Raw genomic sequence first — 24,295 nt, forward strand, 5'->3', positions numbered from 1 at the left:
ACAGACCTTGTGGTGTTACGAAACGCGCGACTCACTCCGACTTTAACCGAAGATAGCCGATCATGGGGCTATCTTCGGCTAAAGTCGGAGGGCACACGCGCGCACACACACACACACACACACACACACACACACACACACACACACACACACACACACACACACACACACACACACACACACACACACTTCATTCATATAATCGGGGAATAAGGGATATTATATAATTGTATACAGTAAGATAACATAATAAAACTGCAATTTCCCTTTTTTCTTTTGGACTGCTGTGGTTCTTTAGGCATACTAAGATAAGTCAATTATATAAACGTACAGAATAAGCGAGTAGTTTTAATTAGGGGGTGGGGGGCGACTTCGAAGTTGTGCAAACAATTATGCAAAAATGATTTATGGGACTTTTAAAATAAAAATAGTGATAGCAGTGTAACAGGCTGTATCAACTCTGTATAATAATCTAGACGAGACTGGCGTGTATCCTTACGTGTGGCTTTATTGACAACTCTTATTAATGTAACACCAGTATGGCTGGGTGCGTCACCTAATGTGTTCCCCCGTACCTGCACACATAGGTTCCTATGCATATCTCCACATCTCCCTCTTTTAGTCGATTACCAACATTTATTTTTAAACAAACAACTGTTAATTTCTTTTACTGTAATTACACACAATTATTTTCTTTTACTTCACCTCAAGCATATACAGTATGAAATATACTATTAAAGAATTACTAAGCATAACACACATTATAACTTTTTAAATGAATTACTTGTAGTGTATCTTTTCTTTTAACCAATGCAAATATACTTAATGAACTTAAATTCACTTTTCCTATCTAGGGGGTCAGGGTAGACTGCCTGAGTCCCCGAAGCTGTGCAGGGATTATTCTGCCCTGTTTATCAACAGCTCTATTCTAAGACAAGTTATTATAAGTCCATTCTGACTGGTCTTTTAATCATGCGCCCTGATCTAGTAACTGTAGGAGTAGGAGTCTCTGGAATGACCCTGATGTGGGACCGGTTTCTGCGAAGACTTCCTGAGGGCAGCTCGATGTTGTAGGACCTTGGTGTCTGGGCTGGACCTGTGATGATTCCAGGCTGCTCTGTGTTCTTCACCCAGACTCTTTGTCCTGGTCTGAGCTCTTGTCTCTGCTGTGTGCGGTGTCTTTTGTTGAACCAGGATGCTTGTTTCTCCTTCATTTCCTGATCCTTCTCTTTGAAAGCCTGTAGGTCAGGCCACCTCGGCTCCAACTTCTCCTGACTGACGGGCAGTGGCGTTCTGATGTTTCGACCCATCAGCAGTTGTGCAGGAGATGCTCCTTGTGCCAGAGGTGTGGCTCTGTAAGCCATGAGGGCCTTGTATGGATCCTCTCCCTTCTTCAGGAGAGATTTGACTGTTCCCACAGCCCTTTCAGCCTCCGAATTCCCTTGAGGATAACGGGGGCTGCTGGTCACATGTTTGAAGTCGTACTCTCTTGCAAAGTCCGCAAACTCTGCTGCAGCAAACTGGGGACCATTATCTGTGACCAGAACCACTGGGACCCCATGACGTGAGAAGATAGACTTCAACTTCTCCTTTACATGAGCTGAGGTAGTAGAAGTGAGGTGAGCCACTTCTATGAAGCGTGAGAAGTAGTCAACCACCACCAGGTACATAGCTGCGTTCCACTGGAACAGGTCCGCTCCAACACGCTGCCATGGCCTGTCTGGCAACGGTGTCGTCAGCAGTGGGTCTGGGAAGTTGTGTGCCTCCTTTGCACATATCGCACAGTTTTCCACTTTCTGCTTAATCCGCTTTGACAGACCTGGCCACCAAACGGACTGTTGTGCTCTGGCGATACACTTTGTGATTCCCTGGTGACCTTCGTGAACTTTGTTCAGCATCTCCTCTTGCATAGAGTCAGGGATGACAAGTCGTTCGCTTTTCATCAGCAGTCCATCTGCAATCAGCAGGTCCTGGCGATACTGCCAATACTGCTTAAGTTCTGGTGCGAGAGCCCTCCTGTTTGGAGGCCATCCAGTTTGCACCAGGTCCTTTAGTCTTTTGCAGATACTGTCTGCATCTTGTGCGACTCTGATCTGCGCCAGCCTCCCTTCTGACGCAGGTAGGTGCTCCACCACTTGGTTGACGTAAGCACCCACATCCTTCTCCAGCTGCGTTTCTTCAGCCGTTGGCGGCGCTTGGATTGGGGCCCTGGACAGCGCGTCTGCTGTAATCAGGTTCTTCCCCGGTACATGTTCAATCGTGTATGTGAAGCGAAGCAATCGCAGTCTGAATCTCAGGATTCTAGGGGGCAAGTCATCAAGGGCTCTGCTCCCCAGCAAGGAAATGAGGGGCTTGTGGTCTGTCTGTATCAAAAAGTCCATCCCTATGAGATAGGACTGAAAGCGCTCACACGCCCAGGTCAGCGCCAACGCCTCTTTTTCGATTTGTGCGTAACGACGCTCCGCCTCCAGCATGCTGCGTGAGATGAAGGCGACTGGACGCCATTCGCCTGACGTTTGCTTCTGAGACAGAACCCCTCCGAGTCCAAATGAGGAAGCGTCTGCTGCAACTTTTGTCATTCTTTTTGGGCAGTATTGTGCCAAGACAGTGGCTGAGCTCAGCTCCCGGCGCAGCTCCTCGAATGCCCGCTGCTGCATGCTCCCCCACGCCCAGTCGTTCTCAGCTTTGAGCAGCTCTCTTATGGGCTGTGAGAGCTCGGCAATACGTGGCGAGAACTTCCCCACATAATTCACCATGCCCAGATATCTTCTTACACCTGCAATGTCTGTGGGTGTGGGCATGTCTGTGATCGCCTTAATTTTACTTGGGTCTGCTTCTAGGCCCTGGGCACTGACAATGTGACCTAGGAACTTGACACGGTCCACAGCAAACTGGCATTTTTCATCATTGAGTGTCAGCCCTTCCTTCTGTAGTCTCTCCAACACTTTGCTCAGCCTGTGGTCATGTTGTTCACGCGATGACCCAAAGACAAGGATGTCATCCGCATGACACACTGTTCCTTCCAGTCCTTCCAGCATCTGTGAGAGCCTCTTCTGAAAGTGCTCAGGTGCAGACGAAATCCCAAAAGGCAACCTGTGAAAACAGTACCTCCCTAGCGGCGTGATGAACGTCGTCAGGGGGACTGATTCTGGGTGCAGTGGCACCTGCCAGAAACCAGCTGTGGCGTCGAGCTTTGTAAACACATTCGCTCCTGACAGCTTGGCGAGGGTTTCATCGACTGCCGGCAGAATGAGCCTTTCACGGCAGACATATTGATTCAGGTGGGTCAGATCCACGCAGATCCTGATTTTTCCGTTGGGCTTTGGTGCCACAACAATCCCTGCGCACCACTCTGTGGGCTCATCGATGGGCGCGATCACTCCCAGAGTCTCCATTCTCTGGATTTCTTCCTTGACTTTGTCAATTAAGGGTATAGGCACCCGGCGTGGCAGTGACAATGCATAGGGCTTGGCATCCTCTGTCAGCTTAATTTTGTACATGCCCTGCAGGCATCCCAGGCCTGTGAAAACTTTGGGGTACAGCCTTTTAATGTCAATTGCCTGCCCTTGAACACTGTCAACCGTGTAGGCCAACTTCAGTTCTTCTATTGCTGGCAAACCAAGTAGTGGTGTGGCTAATTTTCGTATGACAAACACTGGCTGTTCAGTTGTCTGGTCTTTGTACTTTATTTTGCCAGAGTTAACTCACTGTCCAGCTGCAGACTCTCGGACAGGCCCTGGTGTCTTATGCCGACCACCAACCTGTCTCTGATCAATTCTTCCTGCATTGCACCATATTGGCAGTGTTCTGCTAGTTTATAAACTGCAGAAATGAACGATTCAGCCGATTCACCTGGCTCTTGGCTTCTTTTGTTAAATCTGCATCGTTCATAGATCACATTGTGTTTGCCAATGAAATATTTATCAAAAGCCTCTTTCACAGCACTGTATTTCTTTTTGTCTGCATCACTTAAGCTCAGCGTGGCCAGAATGTCATCAGCTTTATCACCCATGGTATAAACTAATGAATTTACTTGATAGTCTTCACCTTTTTGGTCCAGTCCAGCAGCAACTCTGAACCTTTCAAACCTCCGGATCCAATTGGGCCAGCTTGGAAAGTCTGAGAAATCAAAGTTTTCTGGTGGACTTATGGAGAACAGGGAATCCATCATCTTCTTTCTGGGCCGCTTTTCTTTCTTTTTTGAAACTTTTTTTTTTCAAAATATTTTTTTCTTTAATGCAGCTTTAATGCAGGCTAGCGGGATCACACGCGATGCTGTTTTCAATAGCACTGAGTCTCTACCCAACTCGGTAGCTCTCTTCTACTACAGTTTCTAACTGCTAGTAGTTAGCTTAGCAACTGAAATGAAATGAAATGAAATGAAATGAAATGAAATGAAATGAAATCTATATTTACCCAGGGTATCTGGGCTAAGCTCAAGAACTTGTTTCCAGCCAGGCCCTGCTCATAGAACACATTTCATCGTAGTGGTTGATGCCTTGTTCAAGGGCATTTCAGCGGTGGTAATTTTAACGTGTCGGACGGCTGATTCGAACTGGGAACCTTCCGGTATCTAGACCGCGCCGCTATCCGTTCGGCCACCGCTGCCACGACCGCTGCCACGACTGACTGGGTTCCTACTAGTGTAGGCTACAAACGTCTGTTTCTTCTCTCCACAAACGTTCTTATCTGCCTCCGATATTCACCGTGACGGGACTCGGGACTTCTGACACCATGTAACAGGCTGTATCAACTCTGTATAATAATCTAGACGAGACTGGCGTGTATCCTTACGTGTGGCTTTATTGACAACTCTTATTAATGTAACACCAGTATGGCTGGGTGCGTCACCTAATGTGTTCCCCCGTACCTGCACACATAGGTTCCTATGCATATCTCCACAAGCAGCACTTGACAGTTGACACAGTATAAGCTCTAAATGTACACACACGCTGTACATTCAAGTTCTTACAGAGGTCTAACAAAGTATTTTCTATATTGATCTACAGCTCCCCCATGTGGCTCCCTTCAGGATGGGTGTTGCGTCTAAATCTTGCAGCACATCAAAAAATGTATTAAACAGTTTGCAGAATTACAGTACATTTCAAGCACAAACTCAATACAAAGGCTGTTAACTGTAAGTGGACGACCCAATTAAGCATTACACTTGTTTCCAATAGGGTCCACCATGTTCAAATCATCAAAAACATTTAGAGACGTACAAATAGACACTTCTATATAGACAAAGGACAGAAATCGTTATCCTTGTTTTTGACTTACTTGTTCTGGTTTTAACTGTTGTGTTGGTGCTAAAAATAAAGAAAAGGACAACCAACCACTATAATATAAAGTCAGTCATGTTTTATTTTCCATTTTTACAGATTATGATGAATCAATCCAGACAAACAGGTTAACTGTTTCAGCTTTTGAGGTATGTTACAAAAATATCAGTTTGTCTCAGTTTTTGCATTCTAATCTCAGTCGTGTAACCCGCTAACTGCAATCAGAGACTTTTAAAACTGCTTAAACTTATAGACATTCAGGTGACCACATTGCTAATGTAGACCGAAAAATATTTTATATTATAAATATATGTACATTTCCCAACACTTTAAAACAATCTAGCACACATCTTGATAATTACAATTCTGTACATATTGCATATTTCCTGTTAGCTGTATAATTGCAAAAATACCAATCAACTATTACTTCTGTGAGATAGATAGACTTGGATCTAACAGTCACAGGTCAAATCCAGTGTAACAATGACCTTACATAGAGAACAGTCCCTGTTAAAGAGGTGGAATGCCGGGTTAAGGTAACAGATATATCACAACATCCATCTACAGTGGTTAATACTTTCATTTTGTTAGCAGCACCGCCACCGTCTTGCTGTTCTAACAAGATAACTGCATTTACCTGTTGTCCCAGGCCGTACTAGTCACTGATTAGACAACTAGACAAGGACATCAGGCGAATGTCATTCAATTTCTAGTACAATTTAACAAGCTACGAGGACTAGGAGTGTGTGATCGGGGTATTTTAACCACTTAAAGGGGAAAACCACCCATTTTCAACATTTTACTATGTCATTAATATACCTTAGAGCTGTTGTGTGGAAATAATAAAAAAGTCCCCCCATTCTGTGTTTCCTAGAACTGTAATTATGAAAATTTGATTTTTGAAAATGATTTTTTTCAGACCTCTAGTTCTAGGAAACACAGAATGGGGGAACCTTTTTATTATTTCCACACAACAGCTCTAAGGTGTATTAATGACATAGTAAAATGTTGAAAATGAGTGGAATGCCCCTTTAACCCTATATCATTACATCACATAGCAGATCTACAAGCTAACAATGCGCCACAACGGGACGTGGTGTGAGCCTGAGCGTATAGATATGCTATTTTTTGCCAAATGTAGGTATATTAGGACATTGCGGATGTTTTATAGCCGTTATTTGTATTCTACTGTTGTGTAATTTTCTCTGCCTCTTGTTCAGTTCGCATTTGTAAAAGAGACCTTTGTCTCAATGTGATTTTACTGGTACAGGTTAAACGTATGCCCACAATAGGGATACTAGGGTTCAAGTGGTGAAGCGTCAATGACTTTTCCGAACAAGAGGCTGCAATCAACAAATGTTTTCTGGAAGTGCTTGTGGTTCTCAGAGCTACAGAGTGCCGCCGCGCTACATTCAACATGCTGCAGTATTAGTGCATCTCTGTGAATATCTTTGCACACAAATGAGAAAAAGTATCCAGTGGAATACGCAAAATATGTCCACCAACTAGCTGTTTTACCACTTTGTAGTCTTATTTACAAACCATTCACATCTTACTATTTAGGCAGATTGTACATCATCTCATTCACAATCTTTGAGACATACATACTGTATGTCATTGTGCAAAACAGTTGCCACATACAGCTGCTTGCGAATCAGTTCAAATGATTTCTCTGCTTTCGCCCATACAAAATGGAGAGCAGAGAGTATCAGTTTTACCGACGGGGGATTGAATTATGAGGGTTGATTTTGTTTTAGATGAGACTAGATTGATTTGCAGGAATAATTTCAACATTCAGGCAAAAAAAGAAGACAGAAAACATACATACATATCTGATACTGACCTCACACACATGCAGAGAGCACACAACCCCCACACTCTAGCAATTAGGGACATTTAAACACTTTTAGATGAACAAAACAATAAATAATAAATAAATCTCAGATTAAACACACATTAGAACACACTGGCAGAAAAGTAACCTTAATCACAATAAGTCAAAACATACTGGTAAGTAATTTTTGTTCATAAGTCATAAGCAATAGCAAATAATATATATAAGACACTACAGATATTTTCCATTCCAATGAATGTAGCATCATTCTGGACTAGGTATTAAACCAGGGGTCTGTACTTGGCCCCTTCTCATAGTATTCCTCGTCACTTGCTACATCCAACTTTTCCCTCTGGCTTTGCTATTCAGAAAATACAGTAACGTGTTGATGCTTCAACTTCTTGTATAGAACACAATAAATATAAGGCAGGGATGAAACGGTTCTTTCAATATATAAAATAAAACAATATATATATATATGTATATACACAGATATTTGCAGTATAACAACAGTATAGCAAAGTTAAAGATACACATGAAAGAGACAGATTAACTTTCAATTTCAACATTGGCTCAGTAACAAATCTTGAGCAATGGCTCCCAAACACATTAGAGGCAAGATACATGATTCGGTATGGTGCTTCTACGGTTTCTCTTCTTTGAATCACTGCGACCAGAACGGTAACTGTTATAACTGCCTTTACAGTTCAAAGGAACCATTCACAATTATCATGGAGGTCTGAAACATCTGGCTGCTTGAGTATTATAATTGGTCTTGTATGTAAACTGAGCCAGATTGTATTAACCACTTAAGCTCTATACTTCTATCGTACAGGTCTAGGATTTTAGATATCATACTGTATTAGCAGTTAATCCCTTAATCACAAATTTAAAAGAAAAGTGATATCATCACAATATATTATTGTCACAATATTGATATCAAGGTACAGTATTTGGTCAAAAATAGTGATATTAGACTTTGTCCATATCGCCCAGCCCTACTATGATAGCCGATCTACAAGCTCACAGTGCGTCGCAGGCTGGCGTTGTGTGACGTGCTATTTTTCTTATTTTAGAAAATTCATAATTTAGAAATATCCGCCTATACAGTAATGACAACAATGATGCAAAAACAGGGACGCCAGGTTGAAAGTGGAAAGTGAAAGCTCGTGTGTCCCTGTCTTTCTGTTCTGTGTTAAAGTGCCTCAGTTGAATTAGACAAACGCCATAACCTCCAATATGCCCGATTTGTACTTGGTTGCACGATGTGTCGCTCACCAGAAATAGCTGATCTACAAGCTCGCTGCTCGCATGCTTTGTAGATCTTCCAGTTGCGGTGAGCGACACCGACGCGCTACTAAACATAAATCGGCCGATTTATACTTGGAGGCTGGAGGGCTGCACCTGCTGCTGTAGCTGCGTGTGGTGGCTGCTGGGAGGAGGAGCCGGCTCGCAGTCTTTAGGCCCCAGCTCCTCGCCCCGGGCGTACATCAGGATCAGCGTGACCGTGGCGAAGGTGGCCGCGTTGACGGGGAACGCCCGGAGGAGCGTGGAGGTGAGGCCTCGCGTGAACACCATGTAGCCCTCCTTCTTCACGCTCTGGCGCACGCAGTCGGCTATGCTGCTGTAGCGGTAGACCCCGCCCACGCCGTCCGCCTGCAGGCGGGACTTGATCACGTCCACGGGGTAGGTGGAGAGCCACGAGGCGATGCCCGACATCCCGCCGGCGAACAGCAGCTTGGGGATCATGTAGGGGTCGTTGGGCTCGCAGCCCAGGGAGCGCGTCAGCACGTCGTACGCCAGGAAGTACACCCCGAAGCCCGGCGTCTCGCGGATCAGCGTGGTCACCATGCCGCGGTTGACCCCGCGGACTCCCTCGCGCTTGTAGATGCGCACCAGACAGTCCAGGGAGTTCTTGTACAGCTTCCTCGCCGACTTCTTATTCTCACCTATAGGCATGCGACGATATGAAAATGACATGTCACGATTATTGTGGCAAAAATAATTGCGATAAACGATACTATCACGATATTCTAAATATGCTTAGAACTTAAAATGGCACTTTTGTTTAACGACTTTAGATTGTTTATAGATTGTTTAAGTGGTACTGAATTTTCAGCTCAACAAAAGCGAATTCATTCTAGTGTATGACGATTTCCAGACGATTTCACGATAAATTAAAATCCCAGCGATATGATTGTGTGTTTTTTTATCGCGATAAACCATGGTTTTTCAACTGGTGGTACATGGGCCACTGGTGGTCCGTGAAGGAATTGCATGTGGTCCCTGATCATGCATTTAAAAACATAGGAAAGTGAAGACTGTCTTATTTTTATTTTTCCCACTAGTTGAGAAACTAAATGACCTGGTGACCTATGATGAGGTGTCAATGTTGTAATTTACTTGGAAGTTGGAGGTGAAGAAAAAGGAGTTTGAATCTCAAGAAGGGGAAGTGTATCCAGCCTGGTTCAGTCATCATTATTAGGAAATACATATTGCATGTTTGTGTGCTCGATGCTCTTACAATCAGTGTAAAAAAATAGCCCATATCCCCACCCAACACAACAGTGGTTGCCAGGTTGATTCTAAATCAGGGTGGTGGTCCCTAACCTGACTCCACCAGGTTGCGGCAGTATTGAGTTCCCATGTTCCCTCCTCCTACCTTAATCTGGTCTCTCTCAAGTAGAAACGATGAACCCGAAGCAGCGGGACAAAAATCTGATATCTCCATATTAATTTCGAGTTGTAGTCTTGTTAGGTTGTGTTTACATGTGTTTACATCCCATAATAATCGATTATGGTCCCATGCCTACTCTCACCGGTTCCCTGCATCTGCATGCGGGTCTTGGCCAGCTCCATGGGGCAGCAGATGACGCACTGGATGGCACCCGCCGCGGCGCCAGCCGCAAACTGGTTCATGGGCGTGTCCTGGTTCAGCATGCGCATGGCGTTGCCCTGCACGCCGAACACGATGGCGTTGATAAAGGTCAGGCCCATCATGGGGGATCCGATGCCTTTGTACAAACCGAACAACTGGAAGGAAAACAGCAACAACCGTACTTAGTAACATAATTTAAAAAGAAGGGAAACAAAACAAGCTCTTCGATGCCCTGGCTTGTAAACAATCCAAACAAAGTCACGCCCCATTCAAGAGGACGACTGCAGTCACCCCGCTGCTGCTGTAGAGCTGCACTGAGCTGCATTCCAACTGAACCCCAAAACAAAAGCATCACATTCAGTCATAAGACCGGCAGTGTGTGACCTTTCAGTTCACAACTGACCTCATTCACTTTAAACAGAAACCAAAACAACTAGATTCACTTTAAACAGAAACCAAAACAACTAGCTAGGGTGTTGCCTGTGGCTGCAACTATCGATTAACTTCTTAATTATTCTATTGATTTCGTTTTTGATTAATACAATAATCGAGAAGCATCTTATTACCCATAGTACATTATTTCCTTTGAGGTAATTGTCAGTCGTTTCATTGTACATTTCACAAACAGCCTTTGCATATTAAAGTTATTTGTCATATATGCCCTGCACAACAATATCTTTCTTATCTATATTGATATTTAATTCCCCACATCCCGACGTAATTGTATCAAGAGGAAAAGGAGTTATGCCGTGCATCAGCTAGTTATAGGCAGTATACTCAGTAGATTGACCTCGAAACAATAGTAATTCTGTACTTTCTGTACTGCACCATGTTAATAAACAGGGCATTAATAGCTTGAGCCCTAATTGTACGTCATACATTTACGTATTTAGGAGAAGGGACTGAGGGACTTCATTGCCACATATTAGAAGAGGAGAGATGTAGGCAGTAGTAATGCACATGTCTGTTTTTTTGTTTTTTTTAACTCAACCCACCCGACCCGTTATGAGAGGCCTACTGTACCCGACCCAAAATAATGTGTTCGTCCATGACCCGAATTCAACTCATTTATTATTTACAGGTCGGGTTGAGCTGCACGCCAAAACATAGCAGCAATTGCATCTGAACTGAAGCTTTTCCAAACCCGCCCGACCCGGGGTTGTGGGTCGGCCTGTGTTTCACTAGTATGCAGCATAGGGAAGGTTCTGGTGGGACACAACCCCAGGTCAGCAGTGCTTCTGTGAGGTTCCGCCTGGAACCTTCAAACTCAGGGGAATGTAGTGGCATTTTCACATTCAGATCCACGTGTGAGATACATACATACCGACTCCTGCCGTACGATGGACTGGAAACAGTGGTAGGTCCCACGGTACAGAGGCTTGTCTACATTCTGGACCTGCAGCCTCACCTGGGAAACAGACACAGGGTCACAGGAATGTCTGGGGAGATCGCAGAGAACACACTTACATAAGCTCATGTCACGTTACAATGTTGTGTTATCACGTACTGATAAGGGCACTTCTTCTGCATATATTAAGCATAGTAATCATAGCCACATGATTAAAATCATAAGATCAACCTGGCCAGATTGTATGATGTACATACATTGTGGCATTGTACATTTGGTCTGCGAGGCTACAGCCAAATGCATACTCTATCTATAGTACGACGACAGTTTCCTGTGTAAAAAACGGATCTACAAGCTCAAAACACCTTGTGTTGCGATACGTGAATATTTGTTCAGTTATTTCCTGCACACGATTACGTATGCTGACGGTGCCCCACACTTTGGTGACACCAATTTACCAAATTTAAGTGTTTCCGTGATGCATGTGTCTCATGCCACGAATGGACACAAGGATGATCTCACTCACACGCGACATGCACACGCACACACACACGCACACGTATGTCGACTGCACTATTTTTATGAAGTATAAAGGAATCAGTGAGCATCAAACAAGTCTCAACAATCGCATTTTTCAACAAAAAAAGGTACACGTAAGATCTTAATTGATTGGTTCCATCTCTTCAGGTGCGTGCTGCCTTTGTTGACAGCTCTCTGGTTGACAGTCAAGTAATGAATCGGAGCATCCATTCCAAACACGCTTCCCCATTTTCCCCCGAACATGTACTCAACGGATCTGCATGAGTCACGCACACATGACCAATTTTAAATTCAAAATGGGATGAATGAGACATGTGCTGCAATGCGTCGTTCGACACACATCTCTGGAAGCATTAACTGACCATAAAATAGGGTATGTTCCCGCTGGACGTATCCATATACACTGAGTTTACTGACTCCTTTCTTATTTTCATGTGTCCGAAAATCAGGGCATGTACAGTTCAACAACTGAACCGTCCATGACCCAAAACTGCAATATCTACCAAACTGTTAATTTTGTGAACTGTTACACCACGGCCCTAATACTGTTACTACAGATCATTTAGGGCGGGCAACACAATAATAAGACAACTTTGCCTACCTTCACTGTGTCAAATGGGTGACCAACTAAAACTCCAGCGCCACCTGGACACAGAGAAGAGAGATGTGTGAATGACAGGTCATTAAGACATAATAATACAACTCAAAAACTCAACTGAAATTACTTAATGTAATGTACAGTTGGAGGCCATCGATATTGTCCTTTTCTTTTTGCTGAGGTTTGCGTGATCTGCGCAAAAGGACAGTTAACCCATTTTGGGCGGGAACCCCTTTTGGTGTTTTAAACATTGTTATAATTTAGCTATTGAAAAATAGCAGATCTACAAGCTCATAGCGCGCCACCGAGTGGTGCGCTACGAGCTTGTAGGTCTGCTATTTTTTAAAAATCGTGAAAATATTTATTTAGAAAACTGGAGGATTTAGAAGGATTTTAATTTTTTTTAGGTCAGGCCTAAATGGGTCAAATGATAAGGGACAATATCGGTGGCACCCAACTGTAACTTTCCTCTTCTATGCCGGATTTGAAACTGGTCCCCTAATTTATCCCCTGCTTGCTAATAGGGAATTGGGGATAAATTGAATCTTGACCATCGGGTCCAAATCCTCGTCAGATCCAGAGAAGAGAGACTAATTTGTGTTAACATACTTTACAGATTTGACAAAATTACTTTACATTATTTTAATGAAAAACGTTACAGTGCCGCTTTAAACTGGGTCCACACCTTACTTATAAATATATTCTGTCTAATAAAGCCGGTCACACTGCTTTACCACTTAAACCTACTTTGTTGCACAATGAAATATGTAAATCAGACCTGTTTAACTACTTAAAACCTAACCTAACCTAACGCTATACAATACATGAATTGACACCAAATCAAATCAAATCTAGATTGGCTATTTCCGCAGAATGTTTGATATGTTAACCCCAAATATGGACACTGGGGTTCATATGGTTAAAGACATACAGTACAGTACAGTACAGTACAGTACAGTACAGTACAGTACAGTACAGTACAGTACAGTATGTAATCATGCAGCATGAGAAATGTGTTGTTGCCACAGGGAATACGCTGCCTCATCTGTCCAGCTCCTTGGGCATAAAGGCCCAGCAACCTTACCACCCTCAGCGTTACATAACCTCCTAGACTCATGACATGCCATTATACCCGTGTTCTGGTGCCAGGTTGGAACTTGTCACTCGTGACTCTTTGTGCTTGTGTCTTCGCTGTAATTCAATACGACATGCCTCTCTGACCTCGCTGAGAGAACCTCATGAAAACTTCACTCGGCAAGCATGCTGGAGCTCCGCTAACTGTCTAACCCACAACCTCTATCGCGAGGCTGTGGATCTGCTATTAGAATTTTGGGGCGGGGGGGTAATTTTGATTACATAATCCAAAAAATATATAGAATAATATTTGTTTTGATTAAATTCAATTGATCAGTTTGATTGCCGTTGCACCCCTATTCAAAATCCTATTGATTTGGGGGTAAGACACTGTTCACAATTACATCACTCTAGTAGTAACTAGTAAACCATAGCTTGCCAGCTAATCCCATCTAAGCACCTGCTTGGTCATATGACTCTGGGCCTATCAGGAGTCAGGACACAGTCCTGGCTGTAAGCTTGGCACAGGGAACACATTGCAGACATGTCAGGCACGACAGGCAGTGAGTGAGAGGGCGGTGGGTCTTGACCTCATTCAACTACTACTATTTACAACCTTGAACACAGCAGGCCAAGACGGAGCATTGATGATACTGTATATTGAGGTTTCCTGAATGTCTTGAATGTCACGCGTGCCGCCCATGTTTTAAATGTCTCCTTGTCTTTGTACGTTGTAGAGAGGCTAGGCTGTACTCTACACTGAGACATTTACACTGCACTGTAGCTAAAGGTCAAAGCCTAAATAATTGAACTACTACTTTTTTTTTTACCGATCATGAGATGGCCAAAATAGGGTTGCCACTTGCCAGCTTGAACGTACTAGTAGTTAAGGGTGGATACTCGGGCCTGTGCGCAGTATAGACGAGTCCCAGGGGCGGTCGGTTCTTTGGGCCATGGGACCCCACACATTAATGCCCGCCGAGGGGTGCTTAATTATATCCCATCCATTGACTGGGACTATAACTCCCATTTCAGTCAGATAACGCACAAATAGATTGTCGCGCGTGCGTGTAAACCTCTCAAGTGTATCTGCCTGAACTAGCGCGCTTGCCAGCTATGCGTCATTGACTTTAAAGTGTTTGATTGGTCTGTTAATGGGTGTGCGCACTCTGTGCGTACAAGAGTGCATGCGTGTGTGGGCGGGGTTTAGTGTGGCAATCAGGAATGGACATTATAAATGGCCTGCTGGCCTGGAAGTACTATTTAGACCCTCAGGGCCAGTAAAACACATCTTCCACTTGGGCCAGTAAAAAAATAATGTTCCTGCACCAGTAGCTACAATGGTGGGGCTAGTGATCTTGATAAGCCCAACTGGCCCAATTGTCTACTACCCCTGTGGCATGTGTGCATAAACACCTCGTCTATCTTTGGTTGGCATGCCGCAATATTTACCGGGCAGAGTGTGTACCGTACGGCATCCACACATGCTTTACATTCATCTGAAGACATTAGAGGACGTCCGGGAGAAAGACGACTACCTGGAAATAATAACGCTGTGAATAAGTCAGCCCCTAGCTAGTCAAGGCCCTGGGTACTCTATAGAACTTTATCTTTTCCACGAAAGCAAAGTATGTATAGTATGTGCATGCCCCAATATTATGTATAGCTACATATGGGCATGCAGGAGGCCATCATAACAACCAGATCACTGGACATTGTCACTGTCAGGTGGAAACCTATGTCCAAAACAATGACTTATTACGTGACGTATAGTGCCTACAGTAAGTGGCTCCTCCTCAACAACTTAGGCTTGATACAGTATGTCACGTACAATGGTGGAAGCTAACACATTTTAAAACTTTTGGAGCATAATCCAGTGTGCGCAGTTCTTGACCTCCACCTTGTCAGTAAATGACTACATGGACGGTCATTATAGGTCAACAGGTCATTCACTTAATGGTTTCTCAACTAGTGTATAATAAATAAATAAACAATTCCTACATTACTAAGTGCAACAGGGACCACATGCAATAGCTTCACATACCACCAGTGGTCCACGGACCACATGTTGAAAACCCCTGCTTTATTGTGTTTTATCCTTTTGTTTCCTGTTTCCTGCTACTGACACAAACACTGCAACAGGAATAGGAAATAAACTTGGACTATAAAACGTATGTTGTTAGTGTGAACATGTCTCTTATTCACAGCGTTTCACCTTCGCTACAAAATGAAATGGCCTGCAAGCTATGGCTGGGAAATACATTAATATTATTATACGGATAACGTGGTATGAGACTAGATATTCAGTGTGTGCGGCCACTCTTTTGTCTTTTCAAGACTTGTCTTTTTAGATGAGACTAGATATTGCCTGGGAATTTTGGATATTATAATATCGTGATATGGAAAAAGTGTTGTCTTTTCCAGGTTTTTAAGGCTGTAGGCTACAAAAACAATGTGACATCCTTTCCTAAACTTCTAGATTCTAGCTGCTGTTTAATTTCATTATGGAAATATTTTCGTGGAAGCAACAATTTGTCATGCACACCACACAATAGCACTATTGAGGTATTTGGTGAAAAATCTTGTGATTATTTGATTCTGTTACTGTCCATATCCCCCCCCCCCCCTGCAAGTCAAATACAGACAAACAGAGATTATGGAATGTAGGTAATGTGCTCAGTGTGCTGTCCTGCGTGGAATTTAGAAAATGCACTTGTAATCATGAAATGGAGTTGCATCACATGGGTGGTGCTGTCTGGCTCTATATGCAACCACATTTAAACTTAAAATCCATAGGAAATTCATCCATGGATGGAACCAAATGGACCCATCCCTTACGCCTAGTTCATTTGGTTCCATTTTGTACAGTCTCAGAGTTAGAATTTTACTGCGTAAATGCCCTGAATGTAGGGATACCAATATACCAAAACAATTGCAACATCCTCAGTGTTTTAACTCTTTGTCATTTAAGTGTTCCTTACCAAAATACCAACAATTAAAATGTAATCAGACTATTGGGTTTGTGGTCCAAATCAATGTGATTGTATTATATATATATTATATTTTGTATTATTAATATACAAACTATCTAGCCTAATCAATAGAATAATCGGTACGAATAAACCTAATGTCATTATTATTTATTAGTGCCAAATCACAAGTCAAGCTGTACGTCACTCACCTCCAATGCAGCCAGCAAGGAAGTCCATCACGGCGCTTCAAACAGAGGCAAGCGCAGCTGCTATTATGAACTCAACTTAACTTACACTATGAATGAATGGTATGTATTTCACAGGTGGAACGTTATTACAGTTAGCTAATAGCTTGCTAGCAAGCTGAACGACACCGTTATACGCGTCAACGTGCGTTTGTCTACCGATGGGCCCGCTTTAATTGTACTACACCCGGCGCGACTAATATTATGTGACAAATAATAAAAACGTTAAAGTATCGTCAAACTGGTGGCGTGTGTTCAGTTATGAGTAGGTGTGTGTGTTATTGTCTGCTGCAGCACAGCGCCTCCTCCACGACTTCCATGAACCGTAATAATGACACTGCTGTCAACGTGCAACTAAACACCTCCGTTGTTGTCTGTCTCCGAGTCTTCTATTGGTCTGTCTGTCTCCGCCAGGGCGGGCCATGCCGGCCTCGCGTCCAATCACATCACGGAACCCCCGCCGACACCCCGCTCGTGGAAAAAGCACTCAATACAATACAATACTGCTTTCATTCATAAAGTGTAAGTTGAGTTCATTAGCAGCAACAACAAAACGTATAATACAAACGTAAACCAACCACCATAAACAGAGTAGATGATTTGACATGATATAGGCCTAAGGTCTAGTGTAATAACTTTCTTTAAAATCAGACGACTACTGGAGACAAGAGAATATGTATTATTTATTCAACATATATAAAAAACAAACTACAGTTGATGGTAGTCTTTCCGTTGCCCACTTGCCCAGCAATTTTATCCGCATGACCAGTGCCGGTTCTAGGCGTTTAGTGGCCCTAAGCAACATAATATTATGTCCCCCCCCCCCCCCCCCTGCACTGCACCGCCGGGGTCCAGACAAATCAGTAAATTTGCCATGAAAATGCTTCAATCTGGTGCACTTTGAGATCAAAATTAAGAGGCTAGATCAGGCCACCAGTTGATATTAACCTGCGGGCCGCATTAGGTGAAGGTGGGGGCCACATGTGGCCCTCAGGCCGCCAGTTGATATTAACCTGCGGGCCGCATTAGGTGAAGGTGGGGGCCACATGTGGCCCTCAGGCCGCCAGTTGATATTAACCTGCGGGCCGCATTAGGTGAAGGTGGGGGCCACATGTGGGGGCCCAGTGTGGAGGGATGGTATGAAGAGACTGACTGGTATAAACAGTGCCCCCAGTGGGGAGGGATGGTATGACAGACTGACTGGTATAAACAGCGCCCCCAGTGGGGAGGGATGGTATGACAGACTGACTGGTATAAACAGCGCCCCCGGTGTAGAGGGATGGTATGACAGACTGGTATAAACAGCGCCCCCAGTGGGGAGGGATGGTATGACAGACTGGTATAAACAGTGCCCCCAGTGGGGAGGGATGGTATGACAGACTGACTGGTATAAACAGTGCCCCCAGTGGGGAGGGATGGTATGACAGAGAGACTGGTATAAACAGCGTCCCCAGTGGGGAGGGATGGTATAAACAGCACCCCCAGTGTAGAGGGATGGTATAAACAGCGCCCCCAGTGGGGAGGGATGGTATGACAGACTGACTGGTATAAACAGCACCCCCAGTGGGGAGGGATGGTCTGACAGAGAGACTGGTATAAACAGCGCCCCCAGTGGGGAGGGATGGTATGACAGACTGACTGGTATAAACAGTGCCCCCAGTGTAGAGAGATGGTATAAACATCCCTCAACTGTAGGCTGGGGGCCACATGTGGCCCCCAGGCCGCCAGTTGATATTAACCTGCGGGCTGCATTAAGTGAAGGTGGGGGCCACATGTCAGTAGCCCATGTATGGGATAGGGGATACATTAAAAAAAAAAAAAAAAATCTTCTCCCTGTGATGTGGCCCCCTCAGTGGTTGTGGCCCTAAGCGACCGCTTATACCGCTTATGCCTAGAACCGGCCCTGCGCATGACCTTGAATTGTGACCTTGATCTTTGAGGTCAAAATGTAATCATCTCTCTGGCACAGCCAATTGCCATTTTATTTTGCAAATTGTATTAACAAAAAGGTTTGTGAAATGTAGGCTATATGGTTAAAAAAAAGAAACGACAAATAAAAAAAAAGGTCCCAATTAGCACAAAGGGCATTGGTGTTACCATAATAAAAACAGAACATAATGGCATTGATTTATGTAAAGTTGTATTTATTTTCCTAGTCTAGTCTACCTTTGCATGTGTGTGAGATCTGCATGACCACTTACATCTTGCAATTGGTGATCATGTTCTTTTTTTTTTTTTTTTTTTTTTTTTTTTTATTCTTTATTTACCCAGGGAAGTAGCTGAGCACAGGTGCTCATTTTCAGCAACGCCCTGCACATAGAAACACACAGACAGACACACACACACACACATTAAAACCTGGGAGCTGACCAGTACAACCACAGTCTTATACTGTTGGCCACTAAGCAGCTCCAGGGGGAGCAGTTGGGGGTTCAGTGCCTTGCTCAAGGGCACTTCAGCGGTGTTGGGTGAGTGATGACAATCATTTCCCCACCCAGATTTTTCCTGCCCATCCGGGGAATCGAACCGGCAGCCTTTCGGCAACAAGGGCGCTCCTCTAACCCTTAGGCCACCGCTGCCCCAAATGCCTTGATATAATATCCTTGTACTTTGATATAAAATAATTGAGATATTTGATGTGAGTTCGTGGGGTTATTGTGACCCCTTGTGGTGAACATGGATAAGGCAGCTCATGTCTGTCAGTTATTGAAAATTGATGTAGCCTGCAAATTGATGCCTCTGCATCGATCTTTATTTGAATGTCTGACTTAAGTTAAAATGTAAACCATCTTTCCCTATGAAATGTCTTCTCATCTACTGCCTACCAAAATCAAAATCAGTTTTTTCTTTTATCTCGGAAATGAATGACCTCACATAATTCAGCAGAACACATATACACCAATATTGTAATCCTTCAATTCCTTCAAAGATTCATGTTGATACACCCTCCTGCCACCTTATATCTGTTAAAAATAGTATTTTTGTTTTTATGCATTTTTTAGGGGCGCTATCCCCTCCAGTGTCTGGCTTTCGGAAGTAGGCCTACATTATGTGGCGGCCAATGGCTTTTAGAGCACTTTTTTCTGACATATTGGTGCAGATCTGTCTACACTGGACATTCACATACTAAACCTCCTCCCCCCATCCCCCCCCCCCCCCCCTCTCTCTCTCTCTCATCATTTTCTATCGTTGTAGTTATTACCTGATAAAGTGAGTAAAAGCAAACATTTCAATTAATAACAAGACTTCATCTTATTTAAAAGAAGAAGAAAAACATACATTTAATTGGAATAATCACATAAAATACATTTTACAGTAGATTATAAAAGGCTGACTGGATGTTGACTTATTGGAGTGATTATGTTGCTTTTGTTTCACACGGTTAAATGTGTTGGATTATACTAAGTATAGGCTTCTATTTCACAAACAAGCACATAAACAAATAGACAGCTGTGTGCATTTGTGTTGCAGAGAGATGTGTGTAGTTTACGAGTAGAGAGAGTGACTTGGAGTACAGCGTCACCACGCTCACTTGCTGTTTTCGCACAAATCCAGGACAGTACCCTTAACCGCAGGGGGGGAGAGACAAGGCACATATACGTGGAAAGTCATCGTTATTGTAATTCTCGCTTTTTTCTCTGGCAAAAATCAGTGAGACGTATTGGTATTTCTAGAGAACTGTTTTTTCATATTTCATCCTGATGATCCTACCTGGCCTGGTGGAGACCTGGTTTAACGTATGACATTATGTTAATGTATTCAACCATGAGTGAGGCAAAGTACGGTTACAGTATATGTGATGGCTGTGAAACGAGCTCCAATGAGATTCAACTCTGTGTCCTCCTGGTCTCCAACCCTCACTTGGGCCAGCTTCAGAGACTAATCCATCTCAAGGATCTCCACCTCTCCACTCTTCCCTCGATGGTAGACGCAGAGAAACAACATGGACAGCAACACCACCAACAGCACCACCACTATGATGATGCTGAATGTCAGATGAGAACCACCACCACTATGATGATGCTGAATGTCAGATGAGAACCACCACCACTATGATGATGCTGAATGTCAGATGAGAACCACCACCACTATGATGATGCTGAATGTCAGATGAGAACCACCACCACTATGATGATGCTGAATGTCAGATGAGAACCTCCACCACTATGATGATGCTGAATGTCAGATGAGAACCACCACCACTATGATGATGCTGAATGTCAGATGAGAACCACCACCACTATGATGATGCTGAATGTCAGATGAGAACCACCACCACTATGATGATGCTGAATGTCAGATGAGAACCACCACCACTATGATGATGCTGAATGTCAGATGAGAACCACCACCACTATGATGATGCTGAATGTCAGATGAGAACCTCCACCACTATGATGATGCTGAATGTCAGATGAGAACCACCACCACTATGATGATGCTGAATGTCAGATGAGAACCACCACCACTATGATGATGCTGAATGTCAGATGAGAACCACCACCACTATGATGATGCTGAATGTCAGATGAGAACCACCACCACTATGATGATGCTGAATGTCAGATGAGAACCACCACCACTATGATGATGCTGAATGTCAGATGAGAACCACCACCACTATGATGATGCTGAATGTCAGATGAGAACGTGAGGAAATATTGGCTGTCAAATAAGAGAAAACTGGTGGCACAAGAACATCGCCAAACAACATGTTAGGAACAGCCTCCGACCCAAATAAATAAAATACATCTTTACTTCTGAATCCATGTTATGATGGCCCTCTTCAGACATGGCAGCTCAAATTCAGCCCTGCAGATCTTGCTCAGACCTAGGCTAAAATGAGTGCCAGTTGTGTCCGGATGAAGACACTAGATCTGTGCAAAGACTATGAAAATGTGCATGCATAAGGACAGCCTCACGTCCCTTGAGGTCTGAATAGATCTTCACTTCCTACATAGCATGGATATTGTATGTTGCATGTTTTCTGTGGTCATGCTTTTCCCTGACAGAAATTGTGTTTTATTTAACCCTGAGTGTTCATACCTTATTTAAACCTGTATTTGATTGATTGAATTAATTGAATAATAGATTACTGTCAACTAGACCGGTACCCGGCTGTAGAGCCGGTAGCGATGGAAGTTGGAGATCCATCTGTCTGTATGCCTTTTATGCCCATATATGGAGATTTCTGTATCTTTCTCTCTGTGTCCCTTTATTCCTATATATGGAGTTCTGCGTCAGGCATGCCCAAATATGAAGTGTGTTGCCTAATCTATCTATCTAATCTAAAGTGACGTCATGGAAACTATAGGTGAGGGGACTTTAGTCCAGAGCCTGGGCTGAGGCTTTTGTGCTGGTTCTGGACAACCGGCTGTCCGATGGACCCCACACCGGGCACTGCACTCACTGTAGTTTTTTGCCTATGCCAAATTTTAAGTCGGTGGGGCAAACGGTTCTTGAGTTACGTGGATTACAGACATACACACATACAGAGACGTGGTGCATTTATAGCTAGCTTGTACTGACATCACCTCAGTGATGAGCAGCCACTCACACTGCACAAAGGGCCACTCACACTGAGCACCACAACCATAACAATAAAAGTATAACTAACAATAAAACTGTACCGTACAGTACAGTACAGATGCCACACTCTTGTATGATGAAGCATGTTATTCATTTATTCAAATACAATATATAAAAAGTTAAAAAATTGAGATACAATTAAGGCTGTTGCCTAACTGCAGCAATATACAATATATAATAATCATGTAACAAAAAATAAACAGACAAAAGTGCATTTCAATTAGTTTATTCACCAAATGAATATGAACATCATGGAGCTCTTTAGCAATGCTACTGTACGGATATAACTAAACGTTGCTGTTTCATAGCTTCGCTTAATCACTGAATCAACCCTCCGCAAGGGAGTTATAACAAACAGGTCTGGTAACTGTGATTTAAACACACACCGTTCTATTACTCAAACACGCACACCCTCAAAAGTTGCAATAATGCTCGCAAACAATCACTTGATTTTGGCCATTTTATTACTATTATCTCATAACACACTCATACGCGTACAAACACACTTCTACTAAACTTGTGTACAGTATAAAGCCTTATTTGCCTTGTCTGGCCCGTGTTTAGACTTAGTTCAATAGCATCGACTGATTGTCCTTAATCATTAGCACAAGATTATTCAGAGACTGCGGCGATTAGGTAATAAACTGAAACACAAAAAGAAATACAAAACACATACTATTAATTCACAGATATAGCGACTGCATAAACGCATCATTATGACTGTATTTAGAGCATAAACGAACATATAACACATTATACTGACTTACTTAAACGCGTCATCCCGTCTGTTACATTTTACTAACTGAACCAGGAAAGACCACATTACTTTCCTACCCTGCGCTACGCCCGCCTCTTTCTCTTTCTCTGTCATCTGATACTTCCTGCTTTCCTGTCCCATTCACTATGTCCCATAGTACGCATCAAACATCCCTCATAGTATAAACACATAAACCAATCATTTGTATTAATATCTACAGGTACATCCCTGAGATACTGTAATTGGTTGATAAGAGGATTTCTGTTCTTATATAACACAGAGTATTTACTGTATAGACAGAGTGAACTCCTTCATAGCACCATGATAAACGACACAACATGAAGTTACCAATATAAGCTGGGTCGGCACTTAATATCATAATGAGGCCACTCATTATTAAACTCGACAGCTACCAGTAGCAATATAGAATAAACCAAAACGACACTCGACTGTAAAGCAGCGGTACCAGTGTACGGATATAACTAAACTTTGCTGTTTCATAGCTTTGCTTAATTACTGATTCAACCCTCTGCAAAGGAGTTATAACAAACAGGTCTGGTAATTGTGATTTAACACACACCAATTGTAACATTTATATTACTCAAACATACATAGCCTCGACGTTGCAATAATGCCCGCAAACAATCACTTGATTTTGGCCATTTTATTACTATTATCTCATAACACACTCACACACGTACAAACATACTTCTACTAAACTTGTGTACAGTATAAAGCCTTATTTGCCTTGTCTGGCCCGTGTTTAGATCTAGTACAATAGCATTGATTGTCCTTAAATCTGATCATTACAAAGGTATCAGAGACTGTAGTGGCGTTTAGGTAATAACTGAAAACACAAAAGAAACACAAGATACATACTATTAATTCACAGATATAGCGACTGCATAGATGCATCATTATGACTGAATTTAGAGCATTTAACGAACATATAACACATTACAAGGACTTACTTAAACGCGTCATCCCGTCTGTTACATTGTACTGAATGGAATGAAAGAACGTTCTACACATCCTGCTCTGTGCATACGCTCGCCTCTTTCTCTGTCATCCGACACTTCCTACCCCCATACCATGTGCTAGTATGACCTCGCATTCCACCTAGTATTGGTATTGGTTTAACACATTTACCCCCCAATTAGCTGTATTAATATCTACAT

General features: G+C 43.1%; 1 protein-coding gene across 1 annotated transcript; it reads right to left on the bottom strand.

The window, feature by feature from the left end:
- Nucleotides 1-6,319: 6,319 nt before the first annotated feature.
- LOC306941389 (mitochondrial basic amino acids transporter-like) lies at nt 6,320-17,079 on the bottom strand. Its single transcript, XM_079526824.1, has 5 exons — nt 16,736-17,079; nt 12,484-12,527; nt 11,319-11,402; nt 9,936-10,149; nt 6,320-9,065 (listed from the first exon to the last, which is right to left on the bottom strand). Exons 1-5 carry the CDS (start codon nt 16,761-16,763, stop codon nt 8,494-8,496), a joined length of 942 nt encoding a protein of 313 aa, XP_079382950.1. The 5' UTR covers nt 16,764-17,079; the 3' UTR covers nt 6,320-8,493.
- Nucleotides 17,080-24,295: the final 7,216 nt, after the last annotated feature.

The sequence above is a fragment of the Electrona antarctica genome (genome assembly GCF_951216825.1).
Source record: "Electrona antarctica genome assembly, chromosome: 17".
Lineage (NCBI taxonomy): Eukaryota > Metazoa > Chordata > Actinopteri > Myctophiformes > Myctophidae > Electrona > Electrona antarctica.

Excerpts from the sequence above, each read along its gene's own strand:
- LOC306941389 (XM_079526824.1), bottom strand. The coding sequence starts at position 16,763 with ATGGACTTCCTTGCTGGCTGCATTGGAG. Across the intron at positions 10,150-11,318 it reads CCATCGTACGGCAGGAGTCG|TTGTTCGGTTTGTACAAAGG; the intron begins GTATGTATGTAT and ends TTTTCCTTCCAG. Across the intron at positions 9,066-9,935 it reads CATGCAGATGCAGGGAACCG|GTGAGAATAAGAAGTCGGCG; the intron begins GTGAGAGTAGGC and ends GCATGCCTATAG.